The sequence below is a fragment of the Heptranchias perlo genome, chromosome 18, assembly GCF_035084215.1.
Source record: "Heptranchias perlo isolate sHepPer1 chromosome 18, sHepPer1.hap1, whole genome shotgun sequence".
Taxonomy (NCBI): Eukaryota; Metazoa; Chordata; class Chondrichthyes; order Hexanchiformes; family Hexanchidae; genus Heptranchias; species Heptranchias perlo.
In genome coordinates this window covers 56,055,486-56,071,094 of record NC_090342.1, presented here as the reverse complement: position 1 = coordinate 56,071,094, position 15,609 = coordinate 56,055,486, and the positions used below count along the sequence as shown (strand labels likewise).

Sequence of the window (15,609 nt, the reverse complement as noted above, 5' to 3'; positions counted from 1 at the left end):
CTGGTCATTAGACCTTTCTCGATGGTTGGGGGGGAAATCTGTTTCACTCAGCGATGGGGGGAAAGAAAACCACATTATTGACCTGTACAAGCAGGCTGAACCCCCGGCCTACCACTACATAACAAAATGGCAGCTCGTCATAGAGTCATAGAGTCATAGAGTTATACAGCACGGATAGAGGCCCTTCGGCCCATCGTGTCCGCGCCGGCCATCAGCCCTGTCTACTCTAATCCCATATTCCAGCATTTGGTCCGTAGCCTTGTATGCTATGGCATTTCAAGTGCTCATCCAAATGCTTCTTGAATGTTGTGAGGGTTCCTGCCTCCACAACCCTCTCAGGCAGTGAGTTCCAGACTCCAACCACCCTCTGGGTGAAAAAGTTCTTTCTCAAATCCCCTCTAAACCTCCCGCCTTTTACCTTGAATCTATGTCCCCTTGTTATAGAACCCTCAACGAAGGGAAAAAGCTCCTTAGTATCCATCCTATCTGTGCCCCTCATAATTTTGTACACCTCAATCATGTCCCCCCTCAGCCTCCTCTGCTCCAAGGAAAACAAACCCAATCTTCCCAGTCTCTCTTCATAGCTGAAGCGCTCCAGCCCTGGTAACATCCTGGTGAATCTCCTCTGCACCCTCTCCAAAGCGATCACATCCTTCCTGTAGTGTGGCGACCAGAACTGCACACAGTACTCCAGCTGTGGCCTAACCAGTGTTTTATACAGCTCCATCATAACCTCCTTGCTCTTATATTCTATGCCTCGGCTAATAAAGGCAAGTATCCCATATGCCTTCTTTACCACCTTATCTACCTGTTCCGCCGCCTTCAGGGATCTGTGAACTTGCACACCAAGATCCCTCTGACCCTCTGTCTTGCCTAGGGTCCTCCCATTCATTGTGTATTCCCTTGCCTTGTTAGTCCCTCCAAAGTGCATCACCTCGCACTTTTCCGGGTTAAATTCCATTTGCCACTGTTCCGCCCATCTGACCAACCCATCTATATCGTCCTGCAGACTGAGGCTATCCTCCTCGCTATTTACCACCCTACCAATTTTTGTATCATCAGCGAACTTACTGATCATACCTTTTACATTCATATCCAAGTCATTAATGTAGACCACAAACAGCAAGGGACCCAGCACCGATCCCTGTGGTACCCCACTGGCCACAGGCTTCCAGTCACAAAAACAACCTTCGACCATCACCCTCTGCCTTCTGCCACTAAGCCAGTTTTGTATCCAAAGTGCCAAGGCACCCTGGATTCCATGGGCTTGTACCTTCTTGACCAGTCTCCTGTGGGGGACTTTATCGAAGGCCTTACTGAAATCCATGTATACCACATCCACTGCGTTACCCTCATCCACACGCCTAGTCACCCCCTCAAAAAATTCAATCAAATTAGTCAGACATGATCTTCCCTTGACAAAGCCATGTTGACTATCCCTGATTAATCCTTGCTTCTCCAAGTGGAGACTAATTTTGTCCTTCAGAATTTTTTCCAATAATTTTCCTACCACTGATGTTAGGCTCACTGGCCTGTAGTTCCCCGGTTTTTCCCTACTCCCCTTCTTGAATAATGGTACTACATTGGCGGTTCTCCAGTCCTCTGGCACATCCCCTGTGGCCAGAGAGGTTCTGAATATATGTGTCAGAGCCCCCGCAATCTCCTCCTTTGCCTCACACAGTAGCCTGGGATACATTTCGTCCGGGCCTGGGGATTTATCCATTTTTAGGCCTGCTAAAACCGCCAATACCTCCTCCCGCTCGATGTTAATATGTTCGAGTATATCACAGTCCCCCTGCCGTATTTCTATGTCTACGTCGTCCTTCTCCATAGTGAAAACAGATGCAAAAAATTCATTTAGAACCCCTCCTACATCTGCCGGCTCCACACACAGATTGCCATTTTTGTCCCTAATGGGCCCTATTTTTCCCCTAGTCATCCTCTTACCCTTAATATACTTATAAAACATCTTAGGATTTCCTTTATTTTGCTCGCCAGTGTTATTTCATGGCCCCTCCTTGATCTCCTAATTTCCTTTTTAAGTATCCCCCTGTACTCCTCTAGGGCTTCCTCCGTCTTTAGCCTTTTGTATCTGCCAAAAGCCCTCCTTTTTTTCCTAATCCATTCTCGTATATCCCCTGACATCCAAGGTTCCCTGGAGTTCTTGGAACCACCCTTGGGCCAATCATCAACTGGTGAGGGTGGAGAGGGCAGTGTCTCAGGGTGGGGGGGCAGTGTCTCAGGGTGGGGGGGGCAGTGTCTCAGGGTGGGGGGGGCAGTGTCTCAGGGTGGGGGGGGCAGTGTCTCAGGGTGGGGGGGGGGGAATGTCTCAGGGTGGGGGGGCAGTGTCTCAGGGTGGGGGGGGCAGTGTCTCAGGGTGGGGGAGGAGTGTCTCAGGGTGGGGGGGGCAGTGTCTCAGGGTGAGGGGGGCAGTGTCTCAGGGTGGGGGGCAGTGTCTCAGGGTGGGGGGGCAGTGTCTCAGGGTGGGGGGGGGCAGTGTCTCAGGGTGGGGGGGGCAGTGTCTCAGGGTGGGGGGGGCAGTGTCTCAGGGTGGGGGGGCAGTGTCTCAGGGTGGGGGGGGCAGTGTCTCAGGGTGGGGGGGGCAGTGTCTCAGGGTGAGGGGGGCAGTGTCTCAGGGTGAGGGGGGCAGTGTCTCAGGGTGGGGGGGGGGATGTCTCAGGGTGGGGGGGGGGCAGTGTCTCAGGGTGGGGGGGGGCAGTGTCTCAGGGTGGGGGGGGGCAGTGTCTCAGGGTGGGGGGGGCAGTGTCTCAGGGTGGGGGGGCAGTGTCTCAGGGTGGGGGAGGGCAGTGTCTCAGGGTGGGGGGGCAGTGTCTCAGGGTGGGGGGGGGGGCAGTGTCTCAGGGTGGGGGGGGGGCAGTGTCTCAGGGTGGGGGGGGGCAGTGTCTCCGGGTGGGGGGGGGCAGTGTCTCAGGGTGGGGGGGGGCAGTGTCTCAGGGTGGGGGGGGGCAGTGTCTCAGGGTGGGGGGGGGCAGTGTCTCAGGGTGGGGGGGGCAGTGTCTCAGGGTGAGGGGGGCAGTGTCTCAGGGTGGGGGGGGCAGTGTCTCAGGGTGGGGGGGGCAGTGTCTCAGGGTGGGGGGGGGCAGTGTCTCAGGGTGGGGGGGCAGTGTCTCAGGGTGAGGGGGGCAGTGTCTCAGGGTGGGGGGGCAGTGTCTCAGGGTGGGGGGGGGATGTCTCAGGGTGGGGGGGGGGGCAGTGTCTCAGGGTGGGGGGGGCAGTGTCTCAGAATGGAGGGGGGCAGTGTCTCAGGGTGGGGGGGGCAGTGTCTCAGGGTGGGGGGGCAGTGTCTCAGGGTGGGGGAGGGCAGTGTCTCAGGGTGGGGGGGCAGTGTCTCAGGGTGGGGGGGGGCAGTGTCTCAGGGTGGGGGGGGCAGTGTCTCAGGGTGGGGGGGGGGCAGTGTCTCAGGGTGGGGGGGGGCAGTGTCTCAGGGTGGGGGGGGGCAGTGTCTCAGGGTGGGGGGGGCAGTGTCTCAGGGTGGGGGGGGCAGTGTCTCAGGGTGGGGGGGGCAGTGTCTCAGGGTGGGGGGGGGCAGTGTCTCAGGGTGGGGGGGGCAGTGTCTCAGGGTGGGGGGGGCAGTGTCTCAGGGTGGGGGGGGGCAGTGTCTCAGGGTGGGGGGGGCAGTGTCTCAGGGTGGGGGGGGGCAGTGTCTCAGGGTGGGGGGGGCAGTGTCTCAGGGTGGGGGGGGGCAGTGTTTACCAGACTGATTCCTGGGATGGCAGGACTGACGTATGAGGAGAGATTGGGTCGACTGGGCCTGTATTCACTGGAATGTAGAAGAATGAGAGGTGATCTCATTGAAACATATAAAATTCTAACAGGACTAGACAGACTAGCTGCAGGGAGGATGTTCCCGATGGCTGGGGAGTCCAGAACCAGGGGTCACAGTCTCAGGATACGGGGTATGTCATTTAGGACTGAGATGAGGAGAAATTTCTTCACTCAGAGGGTGGTGAACCAGTGGAATTCTCTACCACAGAAGGCTGTGGAGGCCAAGTCATTAAATATATTCAAGAAGGAGATAGATATATTTCTTAATGCTAAAGGGACCAAGGGATATGGGGAAAAGCGGGAACAGGGTACTGAGTTAGACGATCAGCCATGATCATTTTGAATGGCAGAGCAGGCCTTCTATGATTCTATGATTCAGGGGTGGGGGGCAGTGTCTCAGCGGTGGGGGGCGGCAGTGTCTCGGGGTGGGGGGGGCAGTGTCTCGGGGTGGGGGGGGCAGTGTCTCGGGGTGGGGGGGGCAGTGTCTCGGGGTGGGGGGGGGCAGTGTCTCGGGGTGGGGGGGGCAGTGTCTTGGGGTGGGGGGGGCAGTGTCTCAGCGGTGGGGGGGGGCAGTGTCTCGGGATGGGGGGGGGGCAGTGTCTCGGGGTGGGGGGGGGCAGTGTCTCAGCGGTGGGGGGGGGCAGTGTCTCAGGGTTGGGGGGCAGTGTCTCAGGGTTGCGGAGCTCGGGGCACTGCGGCAGAGGTTTGGTTTGCCATCAGGGAGGGAGGGGCAGCTCTGCAGAGAAAGCCCACCAAACATGTTGGGGCCATAAAGTTAATCGGGGCGGATGCCCTTCTGTTGTGCCTGGGTGTGAAGCTCAGCAGGGGCGGAGCGTGGAGGAGAGGGCCCGCTGTGGAGGGAGCGAGTGCTCATAACATGGCCGAATGCTTTACTTCCAAACTCTAACGGGGAGAGTGGTCCCCCTGGTACCCTCGGAGGCCTGACCCGGTGACTTGCAGAAAGGGTTCAGATGTGGCTGGGTGGGGACGGGGAAGTCAGAATGGGAGCAGTTAAATACTTGGCACTAACCTGTGCCACCTGTCGTACTCAGCAGTGACAATCACCTCAAGGGGGACGTTTAACCTCCTTCAAACTGACTGACCAACCACCAACCGAACCCAAGCCGGACACTAAGGAAGGTGGGCCGCGGGAGAGGGGATTGGTGCGGTGATTTAACAAATCCTTCACTGCCGCCCATGCGTGTGGGCACATGGTAGGCCCACGGGGGGCAGGGGTGCCCCAAGGATCTATCGCCCAGCGATGAATCCCATAAACAATGGCCAGCTGACCCCAGGGGCAAAGAGAGGCAAAAAATAAACTCTTGGTGTCCGTCTTCATTTTAGAAATTACCAGAAACTGCACTGAACAAAAAGGCTCCCCGAGTTATCCCGGTCCAAAGCAGGGGAGGCGGGGACCTCGCTCAGTACTGAGAGGTACAGCTGAATACACTGCTCCCAAATGTGGTAGGACAGATTTCACTGAGGTCGACCACTTACTCTCCATCCACTCCTGTCGATGCTTTGTGTCTGATGCACTCAGCTCATACGTTCGGTTTGCAGTTTTAATACAGAACAAACATCGTTTCCCCTCCTTATCGAGCAGTGCCTACAGGAGAGAAACGCAGAGTAAGGACCCGACTCAGGAGCATGTGAGAGCAGAGAGCAGGGAGGAGGGAGGAGGGAGGGGGAAGGGAAAGGGAAGGCGCAGGGAGGAGGGAGGAGGAAGGGCAGGGAGGAGGGAGGGGGAAGGGGAAGGGAAGGCGCAGGGAGGAGGGAGGAGGAGGGGCAGGGAGGAGGGGGGAGGGAGGAGGGAGGGGGAGGGGGAAGGGGAAGGGAAGGCGCAGGGAGGAGGGAGGAGGAGGGGCAGGGAGGAGGGGGGAGGGGGAGGGAGGAGGAGGGGCAGGGAGGAGGGAGGGGGAGGGAGGAGGGAGGGGGAGGGAGGAGGGAGGAGGGAGGGGGAAGGGGAAGGGAAGGCGCAGGGAGAAGGGAGGAGGAGGGGCAGGGAGGAGGAGGGGCAGGGAGGAGGGGGGAGGGAGGAGGAAAGGAAGGGGCAGGGAGGAGGGAGGAGGGAGGGGGAGGGGGAAGGGGAAGGGAAGGCGCAGGGAGGAGGGAGGAGGAGGGGCAGGGAGGAGGGGGGAGGGGGAGGGAGGAGGAGGGGCAGGGAGGAGGAGGGGCAGGGAGGAGGGAGGGGGAGGGAGGAGGGAGGGAGAGGGAGGAGGGAGGGGGAAGGGGAAGGGAAGGCGCAGGGAGAAGGGAGGGGGAGGGGCAGGGAGGAGGGAGGAGGAGGGGCAGGGAGGAGGGGGGAGGGAGGAGGAAAGGAAGGGGCAGGGAGGAGGGAGGAGGAAGGGAAGGGGCAGGGAGGATGGGCAGGGGGGAGGGGGGAGGGGGGAGGGGGGAGGGGAGGGAGGAGGGAGGAGGGAGGGGGAAGGGGCAGGGAGGAGGGAGGAGGGGGAAAGGAAGGCGCAGGGAGGAGGGAGGGGGAAGGGAAGGCACAGGGAGGAGGGAGGAGGGAGGGCAGGGAGGAGGGAGGGCAGGGAGGAGGGTGGAAGGAGGACAGGGAGGAGGGGGGGAGGGAGGAGTTAGAAGTGAGAAGAGAGCAATAACTGAGAGAGGTGGGACAACCCTCAATGTCAACTGCGACACAGAGCTAAGACTGACCTGCACCGTACCCCAGTGTTATACAGTGAAAGAACTGTACCCACTAATACTGTAAAATCCGTGTTGTACCTGCCCCGGGAGTGTTTGATGGGACAGTGTGTCCCTTGGTGTTTACCTCCACCGAGCTGTCCTTATCGAGATGAATTTCCCCCTTCTTCTCCTTGAGGTCCTCCTTGATGTAATACTGGATGTGGGAGGCCTTCAGGACGAACCATCGCTCGTTCCAATTCCGCCGCACGTGACCTTTCTTCCACATGTAACCCTGCAGGAAGAGGCCGACAGAAAACAGGAAGTGAGGCCGAATAAACGGGGCAGCATTTGAGGGGGAGGGAAAGCTTAGGGGGACATTGGCCAGCTGGTAGATCCCTCGAGGAGGGCAGCTCCAAACCAATATTGAGTCACAACGCTCTCTCAGAGCCTCCCCAACAACGATTCTATCGGATCGGGGTCTAACTCTATTGTCACGCCAAGGAAGTTCCCTGTTCCGTCTGTTTGGGAAGTGATGTCACAGAAGGAGGCGGGGCAAGATCACCCGGTGCGATTCCAAACCAGTCCCGCCGATGGTGGATGGAGCAGGCTTACGGCACTTTAAAGATGGCGGGAGTGGGGCCCGCCAGATTCCAAGTGGCCAGCTCCCTTACTACGGCCGCTCGCAAAGCAGAAGAGAGCGGCCTTTAAATCTTCTCTGGGATCTCCGGGTGGACCCACTGGCACTAGTCCCCACTGGCTGCCCAGCATCACAATCTCCACCAATCCCGGCCACACTTCTACTGGCGCAGACAACCATCCCAAGGAGCCTGATCCCGGGAATTCCAACAATGTAAGGCTCAAGGTGAGACAGTTATGGTGGCGGAATGGGATCTGATCAAGAGGGGCAAGGTCAGAACGAAGATGAGCGCTTGCTTTGCATTCCATGATATTCCAAGTGAGCCTTTATCAGACAATGGAGCACTGGTTAACACAAGGGAAACCACCAACAGTCTGAGTCAAGTTACGTCCCCAGCTCACCAAGGTAACCACAGTCAAATAGCAAGGCAGAGGTCAATGTCAGAGATGCAAAGGCACTCTTAGAGAAAGCACGAGTCGGACACGGGGCCCTCACCTCACCTCACCCTTCCCCAATGGGACCATTCACCAAGTGAGACACTGCTCAGCTCACCAGCTCGAGGACTGCTCGGCAGACAAACCAACTCACCTCCCCACAGTACGCCGGCTTCTGAAACCCAGGCCAGTGACTGACGGAAACTTTAGCTCAGCAAAGCCGAGCAGGTCCCAGCTGTGCTGGGAAGAGCTGGATAAAACCGAGAGGAGGAGAAATTGGTAGAATTCGGGCCACAGCTGGTTACCAGCGTGAGTGGGAGAGGAGCTGGATCTCCGATTGGACAGAGGAAGTTGGGAAGGTGCTGAGGAACAACCAGAGACACTGGGGAAACAGGACCATGGTTTGGGGAGAAGAAAAAAGAAAGAACTTGCATTTCTATCACACCTTTCACTACCTCAGGATGTCCCAAAGCGCTTTACAGCCAATTAAGCACTTTTTAAAGTGCAGTCTCTGTTATAATGTAGGAAAAGTGGCAGCCAATTTATGCACAGCAAGTTACAGAAAACAGCAACATGATAACGACTACATAATCTGTTTTAGTAATATTGATTGAAGGATAAAGATTGGCCAGAACACCGGGGAGAACTCCCCTGCTCTTCTTCGAATAGTGCCATGGGATCTTTTACGCCCACCTGAGAGGGCAGACGGGGCCTCGGTTTAATGTCTCATCCACGAGCTTCTGATTCAGAGGCGAGACAGCCACCTACTGAAAGGGAAACTGGCACCCCACCCAGACTGGGCCTGAACCAGTAATAATGGAAACTCTGGACTTCATATCAGTCTCGATGAAGTGCTTTTACTAAAAGTTTAATTTCTTTTGAAGAGGGAGATGTATCGATATTGGTAGAACTTTGTGTCCATGTTTAAGTACAGGAAGTTCCCTGACTGTTCTCTCTGACCTGCCAAGTGACCACCGCATACTGTTTACTACAATGGCTAACCAACACAAGTCACATGTTTTAAAGCGCTGAAGTCTTTTCTCGTTTGGTACGAATTGAACTTAACAAACAAATGCCAACCTAATGGAGGGCCTCAGCTGTGGGGGAGACGCAATCTTAATGGTTCTCTGTGGAGGTGAGAAAATAGATGCCTTAACAAACAAAGACTATCTCTGTGACTGAAATACTGATGAATGTAGTTTGACAGGTCTTTGTCAAAAGAAATTAAACTTTTAATGAAAGCACTTCATCGAGAATGATATGAAGTCCAGAGTTTTCAGTGTTACTGGTTCAGGCCCAGTCCGGGTGGGGTGGCAGCTTCCCTTCAGTAGGAGTTGTCATTTCTAGTTGTGATTGGCTGTGAAGCTCAGTGTGGGGGAAATGCGAGTTGGAAGCCAGCAATGACAGGCAAACACTGTTAGCATCTCGGCTATTTCCGTTGGATAAAATCGCAGATCTGGCTGCTGAGTTTTTGGTTCTGGTGAACACGTATAGGCTCCTGCCAGTCCACGTGACTCACATCTCCCACATGCAGCAAGCCCTCGTCCTGAAAGACCAGAGGTTGGCAAAGAGCTGCTTCATCCAAAAAAATAGTTGCATGTCAGAGAGGTAAGAGGCATCTTTCTGGGAAAATGGAACCTTCCTTCCCCTGTTGTGGATTATTGTGACTGTCATTAAATATTGTACCGAGCAGTGCCGTGTTAAGCTTTCTGCTTTTGATATCATCTTATCTATAAATAAAACTGAACAGTGGTTTAGCCTGACCACAGGGGTCTCCTGGTTTGTTTTTCCACCGACTTGAGGTGACTGCAGAAGGTGGTGGGGTGTAAGTGAGTCACCACTAACTCACACCTGGCACAGAATAGAAACCCAGGCTTCAGTACATCCGACACTGCTGACAGAGACTGGAAACACAGACAGGAGATCGGTGGTGGGAACAGGTTGGAACTCTAACAGACTCAGTGCACTGAGCTTTGTGGGGCTGAATTTCTGCAGCACGACTGAAAGACCCGGGGTTGGGAGACCAGCTGCCCAGAGTCCGCCCACACTCATGGGATGTCCCGCCAGATGTTGAATTCATAGTTAGAGCCAGACACACCAGCCTGGAAGAGTGGGAAAATGAGCCACAGCATTCGACAAAAAAAAAAGCTGAGAACTAAAAACCAGCCCTGATTATCGGCCTCTGATCAGGAATACTGCTTTAAGGTGACGGAATAAAGTGATCCCCTTTTTACTGTTTGGCACTTCAGGACTTTCGTCATCGTTCTGGGGATCACGTTTGCAATTCAGTATGTTTATCTGCACAAACTAAAAACCACTGGCCACGTGCATAACATGTGAAAACAAATTGTTACACTGAGAGTGCAGTGGGACCTGAGCTTGTCCTAATTTAAACTGCAGCCACAGCTGCTCTTCCATTGCTTCCTTTCTCTCCTCTGGTCCTGGAGGCAGCACCTCTTGCAGCTCCATAGGGTCCTCGTCCAGCTTGCACAAGTGGCATGTTATTCATTCGTGGGAGGCATCGCACCCTGGCCAGATACTAATCTTGCCAGACATCCAAACGTACAAACTTTCCAATTAATGGAAAAGGGGGAGGGGGAACAGAAGGAGGAGGAGGAGAAGAAGGAGGAACAGGAGAAAGAGGTAATGGAACAGGAAGAGGAACAAGAGGAGGAGGAGGAAGAGAAATAGGAAGATGAGAAGGATGAACAAGAGGAGGAGGAAGAGGAAGAAGAGATACAGGAAGAACAGGAACAGGAAGAGGAGGAGGATCAAGAGGAGGAGGAAGAGGAGAAGGAACAACAACCAGCCCACCCCAACCCCATTCCCACTGCCTTTATTAAGGATTAACGTCTGAGCCCTGGCTGCTCGTCCTCTACCTGCCCAGGGGTCCTGAGGCTAGGTTTAGTAGCCCAGCTGCTTCCATGGATGAGATTAGTTAACTCAGCACAGAGCAGAGCTCAAACCTGGGTCCGTCCTGGTCTACAGAAGACTGGACAGTCCGTATCGGGTGGTAATGCAATACTAAGATCTTGATAGTATCTCGTGAGTCTCTTCCAAACACAGGAGAGTTGTTTGACCTGGGTGCAGCCTAAAAGGGACTCTTTGATGCAGGCCTTCACAGATTCAGTTCTGAGAGTCCCTTCATGCTTTCATTTTAGTGTAGATGCTGGTGAAATTTCCAGCAGGACTCAGGGCTTCGTTTAAACGAGTTCTGAAGGGTTTAGAAAATACACACTGACCTTTTGCATCACGTCCAGCACCAGTTCCTCGTAAACCGACTGGATCCCCAGAAGGAGAGATTCCTTTCTGGCCGGTTTGGTGAAGCTCCCTGACTCCATCATCTCCAGGAATTGCCAGACTGAGATGCCCTCAGCAAGGGAGGGATTGTGGATAAAATAATTTTCCAGTTCCTCCTCGTGAAGCCAATCCTGCCCCATGGCCATGAACAACTTCCTTAGCAAGTACACAACCTGCATTGACCAGGAAAAGGAAACAAAATGGACGTAGGTAAGATGGCCGAACCAGTTCCTTGGGGAGCTTTCTCTTCTCCTCTCCTCTGCTGAAAGCCGGACACTTGCTGAGGTTCTACGGGCATCACTGGCCCACTGCTACCTCAGCACAGTGACCATTGCCCACCTGACAGCCAGATAGTGAGTGGAAATGGGTCTTCACTCTCGTCTCTGAATCAGAGGTTGTGGGTTCAAGTCCAGAAACTTGAGCCTCTAATCTAGGCTGACATATCAGTGCAATACTGAGGGAGTGCTGCACTGTTGGAGGGGCCGTCTTTCAGATGAGAAGTTAAACCGAGGCCCTGTCTGCCCTCTCATGTGGACGTAAAAGATCCCATGCACCATTTAGAAAAAGAGCAGGGGAGTTCTTCCCGGTGTCCTGGCCAATATTTATCCATCAACCAACATCACTAAAAATACATATTATCTGATCATTATCACATTGCTGTTTGTGGGATCATGCTGTGCACAAATTGACTGCTGCATTTCCTACATTACTACACTTGAAAAGTACTTCATTAGCTGTAAAGTGCTTTGGGACGTCCTGAGGCTGTGAAAAGTGCTATAGAAATGTAAGTCTTTCTTTCAAGCACAGAGGGCTGTGCCCATTTCTGATCTCACCTAACATCCACACCCAATTGGAGGGTAATCACTGAGTAGTGATCTGGAGTAGGAAAGAAAGAGAGAAAAAAAAGAGAGAGTGAGAAAGAAAGAGAGAAAGAGAGAGGACGAGAACGTGAAAGAGAAAGAAAACAAAAGAAAGAAAGAGAGAGAAAGAGAACGAGAGAGAAAGAAAGGAAGACAGACTTATATATCGCCTTTCACAACCTCAGGACGTCTCAAAGCACTTTACAGCCAATCAAGTACTTTTAAAGTGTAATCACTAAACCCTTTCCCATTCACTTGCAGTGTGTATGATCCCAATACACTAAACTACTTCCCATTGACTCCTAGTGTATATTATTCCAGTACACTAAACTACTTCCCATTGACTCCCAGTGTATATTATTCCAGTATACTAAACTACTTCCCATTGACTCCTAGTGTATATTATTCCAGTATACTAAACTACTTCCCATTGACTCCTAGTGTATATTATTCCAGTATACTAAACTACTTCCCATTGACTCCGAGTGTATATTATTCCAGTATACTAAACTACTTCCCATTGATTCCTAGTCTATATTATTCCAGTATACTAAACTACTTCCTATTGACTCCTAGTGTATATTATTCCAGTATACTAAACTACTTCCCATTGATTCCTAGTGTATATTATTCCAGTATACTAAACTACTTCCCATTGATTCCTAGTGTATATTATTCCAGTATACTAAACTACTTCTCATTGACTCCTAGTGTATATTATTCCAGTATACTAAACTACTTCCCATTGACTCCTAGTGTATATTATTCCAGTATACTAAACTACTTCCTATTGACTCCTAGTGTATATTATTCCAGTATACTAAACTACTTCCTATTGACTCCTAGTGTATATTATTCCAGTATACTAAACTACTTCCCATTGATTCCTAGTGTATATTATTCCAGTATACTAAACTACTTCCCATTGACTCCTAGTGTATATTATTCCAGTATACTAAACTACTTCCTATTGACTCCTAGTGTATATTATTCCAGTATACTAAACTACTTCCCATTGATTCCTAGTGTATATTATTCCAGTATACTAAACTACTTCCCATTGACTCCTAGTGTATATTATTCCAGTATACTAAACTACTTCCCATTGACTCCTAGTGTATATTATTCCAATATACTAAACTACTTCCCATTGACTCCTAGTGTATATTATTCCAGTATACTAAACTACTTCCCATTAATTCCAAGTATATATTATTCCAGTATACTAAACTACTTCCCATTGACTCCTAGTGTATATTATTCCAGTATACTAAACTACTTCCCATTAATTCCAAGTATATATTATTCCAGTATACTAAACTACTTCTCATTGACTCCTAGTGTATATTATTCCAGTATACTAAACTACTTCTCATTGATTCCTAGTGTATATTATTCCAGTATACTAAACTACTTCTCATTGATTCCAAGTATATATTATTCCAGTATACTAAACTACTTCCCATTAATTCCAAGTATATATTATTCCAGTATACTAAACTACTTCCCATTAATTCCAAGTATATATTATTCCAGTATACTAAACTACTTCCCATTGACTCCTAGTGTAAATTATTCCAGTATACTAAACTACTTCCCATTGACTCCTAGTGTATATTATTCCAGTATACTAAACTACTTCCTATTGACTCCTAGTGTATATTATTCCAGTATACTAAACTACTTCCCATTGATTCCTAGTGTATATTATTCCAGTATACTAAACTACTTCACATTGACTCCAAGTGTATATTATTCCAGTATACTAAACTACTTCCCATTGACTCCTAGTGTATATTATTCCAATATACTAAACTACTTCCCATTGACTCCTAGTGTATATTATTCCAGTATACTAAACTACTTCCCATTAATTCCAAGTATATATTATTCCAGTATACTAAACTACTTCCCATTGACTCCTAGTGTATATTATTCCAGTATACTGAACTACTTCCCATTAATTCCAAGTATATATTATTCCAGTATACTAAACTACTTCTCATTGACTCCTAGTGTATATTATTCCAGTATACTAAACTACTTCCCATTGATTCCTAGTGTATATTATTCCAGTATACTAAACTACTTCTCATTGATTCCAAGTATATATTATTCCAGTATACTAAACTACTTCCCATTAATTCCAAGTATATATTATTCCAGTATACTAAACTACTTCCCATTGACTCCTAGTGTAAATTATTCCAGTATACTAAACTACTTCCCATTGACTCCTAGTGTATATTATTCCAGTATACTAAACTACTTCCTATTGACTCCTAGTGTATATTATTCCAGTATACTAAACTACTTCCCATTGATTCCTAGTGTATATTATTCCAGTATACTAAACTACTTCACATTGACTCCTAGTCTATATTATTCCAGTATACTAAACTACTTCCCATTGACTCCTAGTGTATATTATTCCAATATACTAAACTACTTCCCATTGACTCCTAGTGTATATTATTCCAGTATACTAAACTACTTCCCATTAATTCCAAGTATATATTATTCCAGTATACTAAACTACTTCCCATTGACTCCTAGTGTATATTATTCCAGTATACTAAACTACTTCCCATTAATTCCAAGTATATATTATTCCAGTATACTAAACTACTTCTCATTGACTCCTAGTGTATATTATTCCAGTATACTAAACTACTTCCCATTGATTCCTAGTGTATATTATTCCAGTATACTAAACTACTTCTCATTGATTCCAAGTATATATTATTCCAGTATACTAAACTACTTCCCATTAATTCCAAGTATATATTATTCCAGTATACTAAACTACTTCTCATTGACTCCTAGTGTATATTATTCCAGTATACTAAACTACTTCTCATTGATTCCTAGTGTATATTATTCCAGTATACTAAACTACTTCTCATTGATTCCAAGTATATATTATTCCAGTATACTAAACTACTTCCCATTAATTCCAAGTATATATTATTCCAGTATACTAAACTACTTCCCATTAATTCCAAGTATATATTATTCCAGTATACTAAACTACTTCTCATTGATTCCAAGTATATATTATTCCAGTATACTAAACTACTTCCCATTAATTCCAAGTATATATTATTCCAGTATACTAAAGTACTTCCCATTAATTCCAAGTATATATTATTCCAGTATACTAAACTACTTCCCATTGACTCCTAGTGTAAATTATTCCAGTATACTAAACTACTTCCCATTGATTCCGAGTGTATATTATTCCAGTATACTAAACTACTTCCCATTGATTCCTAGTCTATATTATTCCAGTATACTAAACTACTTCCCATTGATTCCTAGTCTATATTATTCCAGTATACTAAACTACTTCTCATTGACTCCTATTGTATATTATTCCAGTATACTAAACTACTTCTCATTGACTCCTATTGTATATTATTCCAGTATACTTCAGTATGCTCTCCCGGCTGGCCTCCCATCTTCCACCCTCCATAAATTTGAGCTTATTCAAAGCTTTGCTGCCCGTATCCTAACTCGCACCAAGTCCTGTCCTCCCATCACCCCTGTGCTCGCTGACCTACATTGGCTCCCAGTCCGGGAACGCCTCGATTTTAAAATTCTCATCCTTGTTTTCAAATCCCTCTATGGCCTCGCCCCTCCCTATCTCTGTAACCTCCTCCAGCCCTACAACCCTCTGAGATCTCCTCCAAATCTCCTCCAATTCTTGCCTTTTGCGCATCCCTGATTTTCTTCACTCCACCATTGGCGGCCGTGCCTTCAGCTGCCTAGGCCCTAAGCTCTGGAATTCCCTCCCTAAACCTCTCCGTCACTCTACCTCTCTCTCCTCCTGTAAGACGCTCCTTAAAACCTACCTCTTTGACCAAGCTTTTGGTCACCTGTCCTAATATCTCTTTATGTGGCTCGGTGTCAAATTTTGTTTGATAATCGCTCCTGTGAAGCACCTTGGGACATTTTACTACGT

The 15,609-nt window shown here is 49.4% G+C and overlaps 1 protein-coding gene across 1 annotated transcript in view; it reads right to left on the bottom strand.

The window, feature by feature from the left end:
* The window catches only part of LOC137334880 (differentially expressed in FDCP 6 homolog), a 100,800-nt gene that overhangs the window by 39,613 nt on the left and 45,578 nt on the right, over positions 1 to 15,609 (bottom strand). Inside the window, 3 exon segments of the mRNA XM_067999937.1 lie at positions 5,284 to 5,392; positions 6,560 to 6,706; positions 10,728 to 10,958. Coding sequence (XP_067856038.1) covers positions 5,284 to 5,392; positions 6,560 to 6,706; positions 10,728 to 10,958 — 487 coding nt within the window.